The sequence below is a fragment of the Mustela lutreola genome, chromosome 10, assembly GCF_030435805.1.
Source record: "Mustela lutreola isolate mMusLut2 chromosome 10, mMusLut2.pri, whole genome shotgun sequence".
Lineage (NCBI taxonomy): Eukaryota > Metazoa > Chordata > Mammalia > Carnivora > Mustelidae > Mustela > Mustela lutreola.
Window position 1 is genome coordinate 33,683,073 of NC_081299.1, and position 19,871 is coordinate 33,702,943.

Here is a 19,871-nt window from a genome sequence, read left to right on the forward strand (position 1 = left end):
CAAAGAGGATGTCTAAGAGGTTTGTGACAGCAGGAACAGCTTATGCAAAGGCCCTGAGGCCTCAGGGAACATTGTTTATCCAGGGGACGGGAAGCCATGGCTGGGGCGGGGGGGGGGGGCATGGCATGATGGACAGTGGCTGGGGTCAGACCTGGCAGAGCTCTGTCCACCACAAAAAGACTTGAAATTTTGTTTTGATAGCATTTTTTTTTTAAGATTTTATTTATGTATTTGACAGACAGAGATCACAAATAAGCAGAGAGGCAAGCAGAGAGAGAGAGGAGAAAGCAGGCTCCCAGCTGAGCAGAGAGCCCGGTGCGGGGCTCGATCCTAGGACCCTGACATCATGACCTGAGCGGAAGACAGAGGCTCAACCCACTGAGCTACCCAAGTGCCCCTTGATAGCAGTTTTAATTAATCAGGAGTGAGGCAGTTCACTCTGGCTGCTGAATGGAGACTAGACTGGAGGGACAAGACTAGAGACAGGAACACAGCTTGTTGGGCTGGTGGAGTGTCCAGTCAAGGGAAGGTGGTATCTGGACTAAGGTGATGGCATTGCAGGTTGAGATCCACGAAGCTGCTGGTGTGCAGGTCCTCAAGTGTGGGGGAGGGCTGCACCGAGTGTAGGGGTGGTGCACGCCCATGGAGCCTGAGTGGGCAGAGTCCTCTGCGAGAGGACCCATCTGAAAGGACCAGTAAACAGCGACAGGTTCTGCAGAACACCATAGAATGGGAAAGTCTGGAGCCTCCTTCAGAGTGCAGAGGAAATATGAAGCAAACTGAAGTTTCTAGAGGCTCTGTTATCCCCAGGTCACTCTGGCTCCCACCAAGGCTGCCCCTGGCTTTTCTGGCCCAGCTGCCTCCTGCCCTCAGTTCTAAGGGCAGTCAGGTGGGGCTGAGTTTCCATCCTCCATGGAGCCTTGGGTGCTAGTGCTAGAAGATGAGCTTAGGATTTAGAACACCAGTCAAACCCTAGTACCCCCCAACGTCACTGTGACTTGTCCGTTGCTTAGCCTTCTGAGCCACCGGCTCTCCATCTCAGTCAAAGATGCTAAGACAACCCACGTTGTTGTTTCAAGACTAACGATATGAATGAGAGTCTGCATAGACCCTTGGGTCACTAGCACCATTTTGCAGATGAGAAAATGGAGGCTCAGAGATGACGAGTGACTTGCTTAAAAATTACATAAAAGCCTCCCTGGGCCCCGGGGTGCTCAGTAAGGTGGCTCCCTTCCTGCTCTCTGTACCTGCAGCTGTAACTGTTGACCCAGTGGTCCCCGGTCCCTCCGCTCCTCGGGGCCTGCGCCTGGCTCTTTCCGCTGGACCCTGGGTCGGCACCTCTCCCTCTCCGCTGCCTCCTTCCCATCAGCATGTAAAGGTTGTCCCTCATGTCTTAGGAAACCAAAAAAGAAACCAAGATGTAAACCTCCCTTAACCCATCATCCCCTCTAGGCACCATCTTTTCTGTACCTTCCTGTTGTAGCCAGTGTCCTGTACACGGTCCCTGCACTCTTTCCTCCCCTTCCTCACTTCCCACTCACTCCTCCACCTTCTTTGGTCCAGCTCCCCACAGCATGCCACACACCCTGCCACAAGGCCCCTCTCTTCTGCCCCAGGTGTCTTGGAGTCATACAGGCTTGAAGTCAAGTCTCAAATATGCCCCTCACTGGCTGGGTGACTTTGGGCAAGTGACTTGACCTCTCTGAGCCTGTAAAGTGGGAATAACAATAGCAAAGGACCAAATGAGATGAAGTTCTTGGTGCAGCGTGCGTGCTTTAGGGAGAGAGTGTCATCATGGCACACACACCCATTTCTGTGCCAGGGATGGGGTCAGGTCAGGCCAGGGCTCATCGGCACTGAGCAGGTGGTCTGAAAGGTCATTTCTCACGGTATTAGCCTTCCTCGAGCTGTTCATTGGCCTGATTAATAGGAAATAGATCCTCTGTCAGGATTAACGAGGCATTGCTATGTCTTAATGAAAGCAGGTTTCTCTGGTCTTGTGACCCTGGGAGTGGGGCTCACAGGGACAGGTGTGCCCATTCAGACCTGGTGGGCATACAGAGGTGATGTGGGCAGGACAGTACAGTGGCTGGGACCCTTCTTCCTTCCCCTCCCCCGCCTCCCAGTGGCCACCTTGGGGGAGATGTACAGGCCAGCTGTATCAGAAGGCAAAAGCCAAGCTAGTGGGGGTGGGTGTGGGTGCAGATTTACAGGAAAGCATTCACCTGGGAAGACGTCCAGAGACACTTAAGAGGTGGAATGTCTAGGCCTTTCGGGACTGCTGGTTATGTGGGGGCCGAGAGAGAGGAGGAGTCACAGTTTCTGGCTTGAGCTGTGGGGTAGATGGAGGTACCATCACCCAGAATGAGAGCAGTGGGGGAGGGACAAGTCTGGGAGAGACGCTGGGGCTCTTTCCAGGCAGCTCTCTGCATGCCTTTGTCCTGGAGCTTGGAATTGGTGGGGGGGATGGGAGACAGAGTGTAGCCATTAAAGCCTGGACTCTAGACTCAGAACTCCTGGGTTCAAATCTCAGCTCTGCCACAAACCAGCTGTGTCATGTTGGATAAATCCCTTAACCTCTCTCTGCCTGGATTTTCTTCTTTATAAGCAGATGTAATTATAGCCCCCACTTCATATGCTACAGCTCTTTGAATAGTGCCTGGCACGTAGTAAACACTTTATAAGGGTCAGGTGTCACTATGAGTATTTTCTTTCTCTCTTTCTCTTTCTTTCTCTCTCCCTTCTTTTTTAAAGATTTACTTACTTATTTTAGAGAGAGAGGGGAGAGGTGGGGAGAGAGAGAGAGAGAGAGTATATTTCAGACTCCTCGCTGAGTGCAGAGCCCAGTGAGGGGCTTGATCTCACAACCCTGAGATCATGACCTGAGCCAAAACCAAGAGTCAGATGCTTGACCGTCTGAGCCATTCAGCTGCCCTTAATATTTTCTTTATACATCTTCTTGCCACCACCTCCCCCCATGACTGTGGAGTGTTGGCCATCTCTGTAGGACTGTACCGTGGTGACTCGGTGTCTCCGTTTCTCCAGGCAAACCTGTCTTCATTAAGGTCCCTGAGGACCAGACTGGGCTGTCAGGAGGAGTGGCCTCCTTCGTGTGCCAAGCCACAGGGGAGCCCAAGCCACGCATCACATGGATGAAGAAAGGGAAGAAAGTCAGCTCCCAGCGCTTTGAGGTATAGCCTTGGGTGGGAAGGGGCAGGCGGGGCTCATGGTCTGCCTGTCCTCTTCCAGGGCCTGGCCCTACATTCCTTCTCCTTCATCTCTCTGCTCGGGGGCCTTTTGGATGTGGGAGGATGTCTGAGCTGGAGCGGGCTGTGACCCTGTGTCTGTCCTCTGGCAGGTCATCGAGTTTGATGATGGGGCAGGGTCTGTGCTGCGGATCCAGCCATTGCGGGTACAGCGGGACGAAGCCATCTACGAGTGCACAGCCACCAACAGTCTGGGGGAGATCAACACTAGTGCCAAACTCTCAGTTCTCGAAGGTATGTGCTGGGGAGCCACGTGGCATGGTGGGTGGGAAGAGTGGCGCGTAGGAAGAGCCGGTCAGCCAGCCCTGACCCTGCTGTGAGCTGGCATGTGTTTGGCAGAAAGGAGAGCTGGCCATATTGGCATCGGCAAAGGTCAGATGTGGACAGGGATGGTCAGCGGCTGCGGCAGTATTGTCTAGCGTGCGCCTGGTGTCTCTGTATCCTCCCACGGAGCCATGCCATTGCTCTGGTAGGGTCTGAAGTCTGACTTGACGTGTGGGTCTGCAGTTGTCCAACATTTGAGTTACGTGGCTCGTGGCCGTGGATGTGATTTTTCTGTGGAGCCTGGCAGGGGGCTTCAGAGAGGTGTGTTCCCTGTAGCCCTTAGGAACAAGGGCCCCAGGCTGGGGACTAGGACTCTATGGATTTTAGTGTCTTCCCACCTCCTGGCTCCTGCCTTCATTCACAAATACTCCCTAATGCTGCTGTGAAGTCCAGAGGGTCATCTGACCTGGGCCCTGCCCTTGAGACAGTCTCCAGTAAGTTTTATGGGGGCAGCTAGGGGAGTACAGAGGAGAGGAAACTGTTGTCTGAGCTGAGCCCGGAGGGTAAATGGGAGTCAGGGTTGGGGCCTAAGCAGCACATCCCAAGGCCCAGAAGCCAGAGAGAAGGGAGCTTTCAGGGAGCTCCGTTGTTGGTTCGGCTTGGGGGGAGTGGGTGGAGTTTGAAGGCACAGAGAGAAGGCGGGAGATCTGGAGAGGCTGGAGGGCAGATCACACAGGCCAGGGCTGAGAAATGAACACTTTCCTGGGGGCGCAGGAAACCGTGGGATGGGGAGTGACACACTCAGCCCCCAGCCACGATGGAGTCATCAGCCTGAGTATGTCTGTGTGTATTTTCAAAACATAGCCTTGATTGTTGCCTTTAAAAAAAAAAAAAATTGCAGTAACAATACCTGTTCGTTGTTGAAGATTTGAGAAGTATAAAAGAGCACATAGGAAAAAGTAAAAATCACCCAGTATCCTGCCTCTACCAGTGACACTTGGTTATTTCCTTAGGATCCATTTTCTGGGCAGGCATTGTGTATATAGTTGACCCTTGAACAGCAGAGGGGTTAGGTGTGCTGAACCCCCACCCCCAACACCCCTCACTGCCAAGCTCTGGAAAATCTGCATATGACTTTTGACTCTCCCAGAACTTAACTACCAAGAGCCTGCTATGTACTGGAAGCCTTACCAATAACATGAAGTCAATCAGGATTGCCTGGATGGCTCAGTCATTTAAGCATCTGCCTTTGGCTCAGGTCATGATCTCAGGTTCCTGGGGAGGAGCCCGATGTTGGCCTCCCTACTCAGCAGGGAGTCTGCTTCTCCCTTTGCCTCTGCCATTGCTCATGCTCCCTCTCCCCCCGCTCAAATAATATAAAATCTTCGATTAAGACATGTCTCGTGTATGTATTATATACTGTATTCTTATGTTAAAGTAAGCTAGAGAAAAGAAGATCTTACTGAGAAAGTCATGGAAAGGGGCGCCGGGGTGGCTCAGTGGGTTAAGCCTCTGCCTTCGGCTTAGGTCATGATCCCGGGCTCCTGGGATGGAGCCCTGCATTGGGCTCTCTGCTCAGCGGGGAGTCTGCTTCCCCCTCTCTCTCTGCCTGCCTCTCTGCCTACTTGTGATCTCTCTCTCTGTCAAATAAATAAATAAAATCTTAAAAAAAAAAAAAAAGAAAGAAAGAAAATCCTGGGAGGGACACCTGGCTGGCTCAGTCAGGAGAATATGTGACTCTTGACCCTGGGGTTGTGAGTTCAAGCTCCACGTTGTATGTAGAGATTACTAAAAAAAAAAACAAAAGGAAAAGAAAAGAAAATGATGAGAGTTCATACATTTGTATAGTACTGTACTGTATTTATCTGGAAAAGTCCACATATAAATGAACCCGTGCGGTTCAAACCCATGTTGTTCAAGGGTCTGTTGTATAAGAAAAATGGGATCACGTCCTGCCCAATGATCTATAGACTGCCTTTTTTTTCCCCTAAGGTTTTGTTTTTAAGTAATCTCTATACCCAGTAGGGGGCTTGAACTCACAACCCCGAGATCAAGAGTTACATGCATGCTCCACTGACCGAGCCAGCTGGGCGCCCCTTATTTGTAGACTGCTTTTCAAGATAACGTATCAGGAACATTTTCCTCACCATTAAGTATTCTATATCATTATTTTTAATGGCTGTAGGTATCACACAAGGTGCCTTCATTTATTTAGCCATTCCTTTATTGTCGGACACATATGTTGTTCCCATTTTCTTGCTCTTATAAATAAAGTGCTATGCCCTTCCTTGCAGATAAGATGTGATCACCTTCCTGATTATTCCCTTATTCTAGATTCCTGGAAGTGGAATTGCTGGATCAAAGGACACATGAATTTTTAAGCCTTTCAGTATTTCCAGAAGATTGTGTCAGTTTACACTCCCACCAAGCATGGCACGAGAGGGCCTCTTTTCTGTACATCCTCACCAGCAGTGGGAATTATCATTAAAAAAAAAAATTTTGCCAAGTTAATAAGCAAAAAAATGTCATCTCAATTTAATTTGCATTTTCTTTGATTACAAGAGCAGTTGAACATCTTTTCACATTGGCCATTTTTACGCTATGGCTTTACGTGTTCGCGGGCATCTGTTCAGTAACTCCCTGGTGCCTGTGTGTCTCCTGTGCTTATGTGGCCGGGGTCCACTTTAGAGGGGCAGTGGTTAAGAGCAGGTCTCCTGACCCCTTCCTCTCTTACCCAGTGACCTGGACAGGTAGTGGTGCCACGGAGCCTCATTTGCTCCATCTGTAAACAGGGAGGTGATGCCTATTGCCTGAGCTGGTTTGAAGGATGGAATATGACGTCAAGTAGTTCTTGGAATTCCGGCGGGAACGGTAGTGGCTGGCTGCTGGGCTGGGAGCTGCCGATACCTGGCTTCCATGGCATCATCTAGATGGTGCAGCCCCTCTGTCCATCCAGGAGTACTGACCTGTGGAGCAGGGACCCAGAGGACAGGCCCTGGGCCAGGACCTCAGTTTCTGTAGCCACAATCAGGGGACAGAGTAGTTCTGCCCCCACCTCCACCCACCGCCCCCACCAACCTTTGGCATCTGCCCCAGCATGGAGCCATCTGTCCTACCCTGGCATTTGGGAGGTGGCTCCTGCCCCAGAGGGCATCTGATCAGACTCTCGGAGGGAAGAGGACCTTCGTGCTAGTGTTGAAAGAAAAGCACCCCCTCTCTCCGGAGTCCCTCTTCCCCCGTTCCTTTGTGGGCACTTCTCCCCCTTCCCCACCCCCCACACTGCCCTGGGCAGCCTTATCTTTTAAAGGATCCAGGAGGATGTGGATGGTCTTTCAGGCCCTGAGGTGAGGAGGATTCAGACTTTGTGGGGGTTCCCCTCCATCCTGTGGGGCATTCTTAAATAAAGGTTCCTCTAGCAGGGGCCTGGGGGATGTCTGGGCTATGGGGGGTGTCTGATGAGGTTGGGGTCAGTGTGGGGCAGGTCCCTACCCTGTTAGTGCCCCATCCCTGTGGGGGTGGGACTGTGGGCCCCCTCCTCCTCCTCCTCCTCCTCCTCCCCCTCATTCTCCTCCTCCTCCTCCTGAAATGCAGCACCCGGAAGACGGAAACGCTGACTTACCAGGTTGGTCTGTGTAACCTTGACCAGGCTCCTGGCTTGGCAGCAAGCAGTGAAGTGGGAGGCCTCAAAGGTGCCAGGAGGTGGGGCCCGGAGGAAGCAGCCCAGACTGCGACCATCCCCCCCACTCCTCCCGGGCCCCCGGGAAAGGTGTGTGCGGAACAGGACTGAAGGATGGTCTGACTGGGGCTGTGGGCTGGAGCCAGAGGTGAGCCAGGCCTGCTCCTGGGAGGCCTCTACAGGTTCTAAGGAGGCCTGGGGAGAGGAGGAGGCCGGTTTGAGGTCTGGGAATAGGAGTGAGTCCCTTAGGGGTATCACACACTGCACGTACGCCCAAAAGCACACGCACGGGCATACATGCTTACTACGCACTAGGCTGATCAGGGGAGTGGCTGAGGGCTGCCTGCGGCAACCTGGCTCGGGGTCTGAGGAGTCAGCACGCCCCGAAAGGGAGCCCAGGCTGACGATTTTGGTCCTGTGCCCCCTGTTCTGTGTCGTTCCCCACCAGGCCCAGCCTCCTGATACACGGCTCCAGTGAGCCTCACAGGAACACCCCTTGCTGCTGGAGGCCCTCCACTCCCTGGTCCCTCATCCCAGCCTTTGCCCCCTGGGGCTCCACTGACACGACTGGCACCCCCCACATGTCCATGTGTGGCCCATTGTGGCCCCACGGTGCTCTGTGGGCTGCCTCAGCAGTGCCCGGCACCAGTGGGCCGGGGGCGAGCCCGTCCGGACTGTGACGCGCGGGGCCTGCCGCCCAGTGTTCCTGTCTGAGTGGTAATTGAAGCCATTAGCGCGCCAGCCTCTCCCTCGCCCGGTAATGGCAGGAAAAGCTCTTCTCACTCCGCACTCTTGAGGCAGCGGCTGAATCACTCCCCCTCCAACCCGCCCGCTGCCGCCACTGAGACAGAGAATCTGACATTTTCCCTCTCGAGGAAGGGGGAGGGGAAGCAGGCTTTAATTCTTGGCCTTTCCTCCAGGAGGTTGTGGGGGGGCGGTGAGGGGCTTGGAGCTCCTTCTGGACAGTAGGATCTGCCTGAGCCGGTGGGCTCCAAGCCAGGCAGGACAGTGGTCAGCAAAGCCCCGGAGGAGGCCAGACAGCAGAGATGTGGGCAGGGCCCTGGTGACTTGGGTAGGTTCTGGGAGGGCTGCGGAGTGGGTGGAGGGGGAGAGGTGGAGGGCTGAGGGGGGAGCCCAGGAGCAGGAGGGAGCTGTTTCTGACTCTGTCCTGGGGGGACCTGACTCTGAGGACTCCACGTGCCGCTGGTGGCAGCACTCCCTTTATGATCAGGGACACAGCAGCTGCCCTGCACCCCGTGTGTGCTGCAGGTGCCCCGTGTGCCCTGGGTACGGCAGTGTGTGGGATATGTGGCATGTGCTGCATGTACAGCAGGGGGTGTGTGGCAGGTGTGTGCATGTGCACGCACGCACTCCCATCCAGCCCCACAGGGAGGGGTGGTATATCCAGCAAGCAGTATACATCAGGTAGTGCCTGTGGGTGTGTGCACATCGGGGTGTTTGTGGGGCGTGGTATGGTGTGCGTGGCAAGCAGCCAGAGCTGAATGTGTGGGGGTCAGTCTGACCCTGGGGGGGATGGTCAGAGAGACTGTCTAGCCTCATTGTCTTTTTTTTTTTTTTTTTAAGATTTTATTTATTTATTTGAAAGACAGAGATCACAAGTAGGCAGAGAGGCAGGCAGAGAGAGAGAGAGAGGAGGAGGCAGGCTTCCCGATGAGCAGAGAGCCCGATGTGGGGCTCGATCCCAGGACCCTGGGATCATGACCTGAGCCGAAGGCAGAGGCTTTAACCCACTGAGCCACCCAGGCGCCCCTAGCCTCATTGTCTTGGGGACCCATGGGTTTCCTGCTCAGAGCTGGAGTTCAGCGGGACAGCTGGACAGACGAATGTGGGACAGAGCGGTCAGGCCGACCCGTTCTCCAGTACAGTGGCTCCCCAGCAAGTCCTCTGCAGCCAGGCCAGGACGGAGGGTGCAGAGGGATCCTGCTCAGATTTTGGGAGCCCTCCTTTTCCTCCCCTCCTCCTACCAAGGCTAGACTCCCTTTCCCCAGTTTCCACCCGGCCTCAATGCCTGCTGATGGACTAGGACCATACCGTCCTTGGATGCCAAATGGGCTCAGGGATCCAGCTGCCCACCTGGAGTGTGTCTGGTCTTCCTCCTTTTTTTTTTTAAATTTACTTATTTGATAGAGAGAGATCACAAGTAGGTGGAGAGGCAGGTAGAGAGAGAGAGGGAAGCAGGCTCCCTGCTGAGCAGAGCCCGATGCGGGACTCAATCCCAGGACCCCGAGATCATGACCTGAGCCGAAGGCAGAGGCTTAACCCACTGAGCCACCATCCAGGCGCCCCTGGTCTTCCTCCTTTGTGGCAGGCTTTGGGGGGTGCCAGCTGATAGTCGTGTGGGACAGAGACTGGGGCAGCGGGGCAGTCAGTGCTGGGCCTGGACCCATGAGTTCTGCAGTGGCTCTGACCCTGGCTGGCTTTGGGACATGTGGGGTGATGACCTATCGAGAACTCACCCCCCACTCCTCACCCCCATACTCAGTCCCTTTGGAAATAGCCCCAGGGACAGGAGGGCTGATGAGCAGCCTGTGACCCTGTCCTGAGATCATGGGCTGGGCTGCATCTGGAGCAGAGTTGGTAAGGGAGCTTGCTTTCAGGATGGGTGGGAGTTTTCCCAGGGAGTTGGCACTCCTTACTCTCCCTTTCTCTCTGCCCCTGGCCCAGGTCTGACTGGGGTTGGGGTGTTTGGAAAAAGGGTTACTACAGGCAGAGGATGACTTCCCAAATGGCAAGCTGTGCCCTCTTCCTGTTGCCTGTGTATGTGTCTGGGTAACAGCCTGGTTTTGCAGAATCTGGACCTGTCACCTCCCTGATTTGCAGTCACAGAAGGCCTACAACCCAGACCAGCTCCTACCCCACCCCTCACAGCTGAGGCATGACCTATGTACTTCTGGTCCAGTGACTATGGTCTCTGTGACCTATCCTTCCACCTCCCCCCACCCCCTGTCATGACCACTATAGCACTGGGGACCACACAGACATGAGGCTCTGCAACCATTTCCTGGAGAGTTCTGGGCCCTAGGCATGGGGCTGGGAGAGGTAGGCGGGCAGTGCCAGGAGGGCCTTCAAGTTCAGACTCTGGGTTTCTTGGTACGTAAAATCCCGCATTTTCTCTAGTCTTGATCCTTCTCCAAGGGCCCAACTGGACTTCCTTCTGAATGGCCCTCCTGTGGTGTAGGCAGTATGCTTATGTCTTCTATTAGCCAGACCGTAGGTACCTCCCCTATGCCCAGCCTGCCCCTGCCACCCCTACGGTCACAGGTACTAACCAGGCCCTGCTGTGTGTTTGGCCCGCTCGCTGACTCCCTTCTCCCCCAGCCTCATGACTACAGAGTGGAGCCAGCAGCTCTGGGAACAGCTCACCAAGTCAGAGGCTCTCAATGCCCCTGTTCGTGCACATTCTCTGTCCTCGGTAAGGTGCTCCCTCTGGTTGCCAGGGGAGAGAGTATTTTAATCAGAGGAATGACATGATCAAATATATGCTTCAGAAAGGTCCCTGAGGATGCATAGTAGGGCAGCAGGAGACCAGTGAGGGTCTGGGGCAGCCCTGCAGCCCAGGCAGTAGTAGGTCACAATGGCCCAAACCCAGGCAGCAGGCAGGGGAGGAAGGGAGAATGGGTGGCCAGCGGTGGAGAGAGAGTGGTGAGCTGCCTGGCCACAGTGGGCCTGGGGAGGTGGGAGACTCAGGGTTATGGCTCTGGGTCCAGGTAGATTGCGGGACCATTTTCTGAGGCTCAGGACCCGGTCTGAAGGGGCAGATTGACAAGGCCAGCTAGAAATCTGTTGTAGTACGCATGTGCGGGCATCCAGGGGGAGGTATCCAGGAGGCCTTGTTCAGATTCGCCTGGCGCTCCAAGGGACATCTGGAAATGGAGTTTTGAAGGCTGAGAAATGGCACATCTCAGGGAGCCAGAGCCAAGAAAGGAGGAAGAGGGCCTGGATGGAACCCCAGCTGGCTAGTACTTCATGTTGGGGGTGGGGGGTTTCCATAGGAATCTGGTGAGGAGAGGCCTGAAGGGGAGGAGGGAAACCCAGAGGGAGGCTGTGGAAGTGGAGAGAAGAGAGGTATGTGAAGGAGGAGGGAGTGGTCAGTGGGGAGGGGTGCTGTCAAGAGGTCAGGCGACATGAGCACTCAGAAGTGTCCTTTGGACTTAGCCCTGTGGGGTCACGGTTGACTTTGATGAACTGGCCAGAAGCCGTAGAGGTGGCAGCTGGGTGACAGGGGTCTGAGGAGTGAGTGGGAGGCCATCGGAGGTCTGGAGGAACTGGGCCTGAACCTAGGGGTATCAATGGATAAAAAGACTCTTCCTGGCATAGGGCCAGGGTGGGGGAACCCCAGGAGGAAAGTCCAGTCTGGGCCTGGGCCTGCAAGCCCGAGGGTGGGTAGGGTGTATGGCTGGGGAGAGCACCAGCGTTCACTTGGGGCAGTGTGGTGGGGAGGCCTCCCCAAGCAGGTTGAGGAGGGCAGTGTGAGGTGCCAGGGAAGCCCTGGGGGAGGGGGAGGCCATGGCTGCTCTCCACTCTCACCGCCGCTCTTGGGCTCTCGCTGCCGACAGGCCCCAAACAGCTCAGATTCAAAAACAAAACAGGCTTTTAAGATGCCAAGTTTGATGAAATCTGAGTGCTGGAAGAGGTGGGAGTTTTCTCTTAGAAAAAGCTGAAAATCGAGACTGAAAGCTGAGAAAGAAGATGGGCCCAAGGCTCCCTGGGCCCCCCCTTACTGCCTGGAAGCAGGGTGGGGGTGCTCTCTGGGAGAGCAGGAGCCTCCGGGGCTGGGGAGGGCCTCCGGGTTGATAGCTGGTGTCTTGGCCCCAACCCTGCTGAGGATGGAGCTGCCTCAGGGACGAGACTCGGAGACTCGAGGTGGCCTTGGTTTCCTTAGAGCGCACAGGGGGTGGGGAAACCGCAGCCCCACTGCCCATGCGCTCCCTTCACACAGCTCTGCACATCTCTGCGTCTCCCGTGTCTCTGGGTACCCGTGCCCCAGCATCTGTGCAGCTCTGACTGCAGGTCTCCCCGTGTGTGTGCAGTGCCCATGTGCTCGACCTCTGGATCCACTTGCAGGAGTCTGTCTCCACAGGTGCCATCACTGCAGGTGCCCCTCCACACACGCATGGACATTTCTATTTCTGCACCTGTCTCTCTTTCCCGTGTACCTCTGGCTGCCTGGCTGTGCATGTTTCTAGGAGTCTGTGTTCAGAGACAGGGTGAGGTCAGGCTCAACACTCAGGCACAGGGGAGGAGGTCAGGCGTCCAGATGGTGCCGCCCCAGGGAGCCTGCGGATGTGTGTGCCGGTGTGTGCCTGCGCGTGCACAGAGACGCCACGAAGCTGGGTAAACACGGGTGAGAAGGTCGTGCCGACAGACAGTGCCGCCCGCGCCAGGACCCTGCAAGGCGTCTCCATCTGTCGGCTTCCTGGGTGCAGCCCCCTCCGTCTGGCCCAGACTCAGCCCCAGGCATCCCAGGCTGAGCCGGACAAAGAAACCTGTGTGTGCTTTGTACGGGGCCTCACCAGCCTCCCTCCCGCAGCCATTGCAGCCAGCCTCAGCTCATCCCCTATCTGCCCCTACCCTAGCTTCATCTGCCAGGACCCCAACATTTGTCTTAGCTCCAAGCAGACCTGCCTTCCCATTGGCCCCCCAGTCTCCCGTAGCCTTCACCCAAGGCAGTTCCACCTCACCCCTCCAGAGCTCTCCCTGTGTCCCATGTTCAGGGGTTTAGTACCCTTGCATCTCTCTCCTTCCCCAGGAAGCCACCAAGATAGCAAGTGAATCATGGAGGTGAAGCAGCTTCACCACTGCTGTGGGGCCTCAGCCAAGTTTCTTCCCCTCTCTGAGCCTTCGTCTGGCAACACCCTCCACCCTCGCACACACATATACCCTGTCATGTTCCTCTGCCCAGTGGGGACAGCAGGGGAGGAATTTAGATCTCCTGTTGCAGTATCTAAAGCCCAGTGCAGTTTGCTGCAGGAGCCGTTAAAGTACACGTGTGCACCCAGCACGGTGTGCAGAGATCCGTGGGGGCAGACCCCTGGGAACGTGTGTGCACCCTACTGTGCATGCTGGCGGAATCCACAGACAGCTGTAGAGACTCGTGCTTCCTGATACCTCTGTAGTCCCTTACAGGCCTCACAGGCTTCTCTTCCCCTCCCAAGGACCCCCTTGTCGTAGAATGGAGGGGCCTCCGCCCTGCAGGCGCAGACTCCGGGATTGCCTGGCTGAGGCTTGGAGGCAGGTGTGGGAAGCCCCGGCTGCTCTTTGAGCGATTGAGAGGGAAGGAAGCCCAAGGGGGAGGGGAGCAGAGAGTTGTAGAGTTGGAATGGGGGAGCAAGGTCTCCGGAGGGGAGGGGGTCCACTCTGCCCAGGTGGGGGCCAGAGGGGCGGCAGCTGCTTTGACCAATCGCGGGTGCACGCTAGCTAGGACGCTAGCTAGGACGCGGGCGCGCGCAGCCTTCCTCCTGGAGCCCGCCTCTCTACCGTTGCCATGGTTACCGGGTGGCCTGGAGGGGGAGGAGCCCCTCCTCCCTTCCACCCGCAGCCTGCGGGACAGGTTTTGAGGGGACTCAATAAGCATACACTGGGGTGTGGGGATGTGGGTGCGTGCCCGCAGGTGGCCATGTGTGGGGTACAGTCGGGTTTGTCTTGCTGCTTGTGTGCAGGGGCTTTCCACGGAGCAGCTGAGCCCTGAAGCCGGAGGAGGGTGAGGTATGGCAGGATGGTGGTACCATTCCCCAGGGGCACCCCTCCCAGGAACCCAAGGCCCAGCCCTGCCAGGTGTGGGGCCCACCCCTCGGGATCATCCCAGCCCCCCTTCTCATTTAGCTGGGTGACCTTGGCCAGGTCTCTAAGCCCCAGGTCACTCTTCTACTGCCTAGGGTTTTGGTAAGAGTAAATCATTTTTTAAAGCATTTTAACTCTCTACTTGGAACACAGTAAATGCTCCCTAACAGTAACCTTCTATGCCTCCTATCTGGGCCTCAGTTTTCCTGACTGTCGATGGGTTTGCAGTCATCATGTGATGTCAGACTGAGGGATTTCCCCAGGTCTGTGGCCCCCTGTGGTTGAGACTGTAGTGGACCTGGTCTCTGTGGGTCCTGCAGGGTGTGCAGGGGATAAATGTGCAGACTCGTGGATGGGTCAGTTTCCACTAGTGTGCCCAGTGTCCAACTTGGCCAGACACACAACGGGGATCAGTAAGCAGCTGCTGACCTTGGCTGCGTTTGAATGTGGTGGAGGCCTCCCGGGGAGCAGAGAAGGAGGAGACAGCAGCGGGTCACTCCTGAGGGGCCGGTGTCCTCCTGCGAGACACGCTTACCCTGCTGGAGGTGCAGGACGGCAGCCTTCCGAGCTCTGCCTAGAAGCCGAGTTGGCACAAGGGACCGGGTTTTGGGTCCCGCTGTTTTATGGACAGCTCTTCACACATACCGATTTTAGGTTCTGGCGGCAGTGCCTGAGGCATGATCTGAGCCAAGGACGGAGCCATTGAGGGCGCGATAATTGAGGGAGGAAAATTAATTGTCCTTAATTTGGCGTAAATCCCCAAGACCTTCCCCGTGTCAGGAATTCAGAGTAGATTCCAGGACGCGGGGGCCGCAGGTGTCTGTACTTCCCTTCTCCCTGATCTCCCTTGCCGGTGGCGATGGGGCTGGCGGACTCCTGGGCCCGGACTCTGGCAGACTCTGTCACCCCTGTGCCCCCATTTGCTCAGCAGGGCTGTGCAGGTAGGATTGAGGACTGTCACCCTGGTATGCTAGGGTGGCTCTGACTGTCCTGAGTGTCCCCCAGCTGCTGAGGAGGGCAAAGAAGGTGGACAGGGGCCCGGGGCCTCAGGCCCTGCCTGGGGCTTCCTGTTAAAGCAAACCTCAGCAGGCTCAAAGGCAGCCGCCTCCTGCTCGGTGTACCTCGAGTCCTGCTTCCTTGCCACATTTTCCTTTTAAAAATCAGAGCTGGAAGTCAGGACACCGTGGGATCATATTTACAGCCGAGGAGATGGTGGGTTCACATCTGGAGTTTAGAGGGCTGCAGGTGGGGAAGTAAGCATAGCGCCAGCTGCTGGAGAGGCTGGGGAGACAAGGCTATGCTCGGAGTCCTACTGCTCTCCAGCGCAAGACCCCATCTCTTCATGCGGCCACGGTCCTTTTGGGATGCCACTGGCAGCTAGAGCCTTGGCAGAGCCCCCCGTCCCACCCGCCCAGGATCTGGCAGCAGATAGAGGGATGTTTTGCCCCTGCCTCCTGGGGCTCTTCCAGCTTCCTCTCCTGCCTGCCTCCCCAGTCGGTCCCCCTGGGTCTCCGAGAGTCTATAGGGAGGATCAGCCCTGCCAGTCTTTACTTTCTAGAATCGCTTCTGAGGATGCCATGTGCCTTCTCCCTGGCACAGGAGTCTGACCTCAGCTAGTGTTCTCACATACCCATCTTGTGCTGGGCCCAAGGGAGGAAGGTCTAGGCGGTGCCGCCTCCTGGTCTCTGCCACCACGGAGCCTTGCTCTCCCACTGGAAGACTGACAGTGTTCCCCAGCCTCCACTGGGCATGTCTGGTGTCCACACTGATAGGCTCTGCCGGGTTCTCGAACGCAGGCAGAGGCCCTAGCCCCAGGCCCTGGGCTTGGTACCTGACTGCCCCAGTGGCTCAGCCAGGTGCTCCTTGTAGCGGTAATGTCCACTAATCCTCGTTGGTGCAGATTCTCTGTCACACTCTCCAGCACCTTGTGTGTCATTAGATGTGCTCCTTGCAATGGCTGTACAAGCTGGGAGCTTGAACCTGGTTTACAGATAAACGAAGGCGTGGAGAGGATGAGTAATGCACCCCGGTCACAGAGCTAGTTGGTGATGGAGGTCAAAGCCCCACTCCACCTGCTCTAGTCCAGAGCCTGTGCTCCCAGCCCCTTGTGCTTCCAGGGGTGGCAAGTGGCCAGCCCTGCTCCCCCAGCCTCAGGGGCCGTGTGTCGGAGTGTCTATGCAGTGGGTGTGGGGGTGTGGGGGTGTGCCGATGTCTGTTGCTTCCGCACGACAACTCTTGTGTGAGCCGCCAGCCACTGGTGAGGTGGGAAAGGCAGTCAGGGAGGAGTTTCACTTCCCTTCATCAAATTTGGTGTCCTCATAGAGCTTTTTTCTCTCCTTAACCTCCACATGCTCCAACATGGTCCACAGGCCTGACCACGACCCCCAAGGAGTGAGAGAAGAGGGTCAGGTCAAGGCTATAGTAGAGAATGGGCCAGGGTCAGGACCGGGAGATGCAGGGGGTCACTTGTAGGGCAGGGGTACCAGAGTCAGGTCCAGAATCCAGGCTGTGATATAGGGTTTTGCCATGCTGTGGGGCTCAAGGCCAGAGGCAAGCAGTGGAAGGGACACGACGTGCCGAAAAGGGAGTGGGAGCTAGGCAGCACCCGGGGCGGGGGGGGGGGGGGGGGCTTTGGGCTGTGTTGTGGCCCTGGGTGCTGCCATATGAGCTGTGCCCCCACCCCCAACAGCCCAGCATCCGTGTAGCACTTTCTGCTGTGGCCAGCAGAGCATCAGTCCTCGTTTTTCACAGGGCCCGGAGAGAGAAGTGCTGACGTCTCCAGTCTGAGGCATTGTTTCTCAGACCTGGAAACTCCCTGCCAGGGCCGGGTGTGCTCCATGGTCAACTGTACCCCCCACCCCAGCCCTGCAAAGGGCAGGCCTAGGAAGTGGGACTCGAGTCTGGGTCCTCACACGAAGCAGGCTCCACCCTTAGAAGTCAGAAATTGGCAGACAGGGGTCTCAAGGATCCCGGCCAACCTGGGAGTCGGGAGCAGCTACCCACGGCCGAGGGTTCTAGGGTGCAGGCAGTGCCGGCCCTGACTTGCCCTTCTGTTCTTTGTCTACAGAGGAACAGCTACCCCCGGGGTTCCCCTCCATCGACATGGGGCCTCAGCTGAAGGTGGTGGAGAAGGCACGTACAGCCACCATGCTGTGCGCAGCAGGCGGGAATCCCGACCCTGAGATCTCTTGGTTCAAGGACTTCCTCCCGGTGGACCCTGCCACAAGCAATGGCCGCATCAAGCAGCTGCGTTCAGGTGAGCAGAGGGCGAGGGGCAAGGGGCCACACAGACTTCAGGAAGGATGTCCTCCTGGCGCCCAGCATAGCCTTCCCTCTTGGGCCTGGGAGCCTGGGGCTGGCCCACCGTGGCTGAGCGGATGGCACCCAGTGGGGGAGTCTCATCTCGGTACAGGCCCTCCTGGCCCAGGGAAGGGAGCTTGACAGCGAGGGCTCGTTGTCAGGGATTCTTCTCCCTTCCTGGGATCACCAGAGTCTAGACTTCGGTGTAGCCCAGCTCCTCGCAGCATGAGTGGAGCACCCGGCGTGGCATTGGGCTCTGCAGAGGCGTTCCGTGGCTGTTCATCCTCCATCCTGCCTGGAGTCTGGCCTTGGAGGAGGCCTACTGGGTGCTTCTCTTTACTTCCCCAGATAGCAGGGCTTAGCCAGGGAAAGAGGCCGGAGATGCCTGATTCGTCAGGCTTCAGAAGGCCGGACCTCAGGAGCTTCGAGCCAGGAGGACTTACTGCCATCCCTTGGCCACCAGGGCCACTTGTCTCCTCTGGATATCTCAGTCGAGCCAGCTGGGAGCCCTTGGCAGCAAGGATGCCGTCATGACCAGGCAGGAGGTGTCGCCCTGTTGATCGATCTGCCTCCGAGGCTCCCGCCAGGATAATTGATTCAGTTTTTGTGGGAACGGTGCAGGCGGGAAAGGAGGCTCAGCATCAGTTTAGCTGCACTCTGCCTTTGTCGCCAGCGAAGGCTGAACCGATAGACCTTGATCCAGAAACTCTGCTGCGAGCTGCAGGGTGGTGGGCTCAGGCAAGACAGCCAGTGCCAGCCAGAGCCCCTGCCGCCCATTGGCTGTGAGGTCAGCACTGCAAAGGAGGACACAACTCTGCCTGTCAGGGCTGTGCAGGCGTCAGAGGTGCCCCTGCCACTCCCTGGGGTGCCAGCCCCTCCCCACTGCCTCCTACCAGGGAGCCGCCCCAGCAGCGCCAAGGGAAGGAAGGAGAGATGAGCTGCCCAGCGGGGGCCGGATTCAGGCCTAAGCCAGGGCCGCCTGAGACAGCCTACAAAGTGTTAGCTCATTTAATTTAATTAAAACTCAACAAGATGGAGGCAGCTGTAACGCAGTTAATTAAAACAGCCATAATCAAGGCAGGAAATGGTCCGGCAGCATTTGCAGCCACTGCCCAGCACTGCCCAGCGGCCTGCTCCGGCTCCTCTGCGTTTGCTTGCAGTCCCCTGGGCAGGCTCCCCAAACAGCCAGATGGTCCTCCCCGCAGGCCTGGCCTTCGCCCCAGCACGGCCTTGGCCGTCCGTGGCAGCAGTTCTGGGAAGGCTCACCGTCTCGCACGCTCGTCCATCAACTATTTATGTGGTCCTTACTGTGGGCCAGGCCCTGTGCCCCCCATTTGCTGCCTGTCACGCCGTTGGCAGCCGCTCCTCCCCCGTCCCTGGCTTTCCTCTCACATCTGTCTCCCTGAGGCCTCCTCTTCCTCTGCTCCTTCCGCCAGCCAGGGAGCCTCCATCTCCAGCGCTTGCTCTGTGAGTGGGGCCTTCCCCCACCAGGCTGACTCACCCCTTCCTGTAGCTTCAGGTACCCTCTCCACACCCACACGCCTGGTTCTGTTTCCCAACACCACACAGCTTGCCCGAGTTTGAGACCAGAAAACTCTAACTGCCTTCTGAGTGTCACCCTGACTCTCCAGGAGTGGTGACTTCCTTCCCAAACGGCCGCGGCCTTCTCCCAATGACCACCTCCTTGCAGGTGGCCGTCCCCTCGGCCTGAATGCAGGGACACGTCTCAACTCCTGCTCCAATAAGAAAGCATCACATCCTCTTGTCACCCACATGGCTCCCATGCCAGACCCCCTTCCTCCTTCCGCTGCCTTGGCGGGAGCTGGGTCCGTAAGCACTGTGCTCCCTGCCTCCAGGCTCTCCCTGAGAATCCAGCCCCCCGCAGCTGCCGCGTTTCTGCTCGTGCCCCTCTGTGCTTGGATAGCCTCAGTAGCCCCTCCCTGCCGGTGAGCCCAGGCTCCTGCTCCTGAACGAGGCACACAGAAGTCTCCTGTTCTTCCCAGCTCAGGTTGGCAACTTTACCTCCTCGGGTCTCAGCTATACCACTTACCAGCTCTGCGGCCTCCGGGAAGTTCTTTAACTTCTTTGAGCTTCTGTTCTCTCACATTTAAAAAGGACTAAGGGAGACAACAGCAGTTGATGCTTTAGTTCACTGCCTGGTGCACAGGGGGAAGGCTCTGGCCACCCCACACTTGCACGGAGCCACCCTGACCCCATCCTTGCTGTCTGCTCTGCTTCACCAAATCAGGAAGCCTCTCCCTTCTGTTCCTAAGTAAGGCCACCTCCTTCAGGACCCACCCCACTCGATGCTGTTACTGCCTGGCCCCATCTCTGCTCACTTAGGCTGGGCCCTCCTTACAGGAAGAGCATGGGTCTGGCTCCCCAGTGCAAGGTCCCCCTCCCCCCACCTCCCAGCACAAGCCAGCTATAGGACAGGTGGCTCTCAGGGATAAGACCTTTGGGCCCTGCTCCTGCAGACAGATGTTCACTCCCCCTGCTGCTTAGGCCCAAGGAAGACCTTGTTTCACCTTTGCTGCTACCTGGGAGCTGCAACATGATGGTTA

At 56.8% G+C, this 19,871-nt stretch overlaps 1 protein-coding gene across 11 annotated transcripts in view; it reads left to right on the forward strand.

Annotated features, from left to right (window-relative positions):
* Positions 1 to 19,871, forward strand: part of PTPRF (protein tyrosine phosphatase receptor type F) — an 86,892-nt gene that overhangs the window by 20,177 nt on the left and 46,844 nt on the right. For all 11 annotated transcript variants that reach the window (XM_059137968.1, XM_059137970.1, XM_059137975.1 and 8 more), the window contains exons 4-6: positions 3,046 to 3,191; positions 3,359 to 3,500; positions 17,075 to 17,263. In XM_059137968.1, the coding sequence (XP_058993951.1) occupies positions 3,046 to 3,191; positions 3,359 to 3,500; positions 17,075 to 17,263 (477 nt within the window). The remainder of the gene's footprint in view (positions 1 to 3,045; positions 3,192 to 3,358; positions 3,501 to 17,074; positions 17,264 to 19,871) is intronic.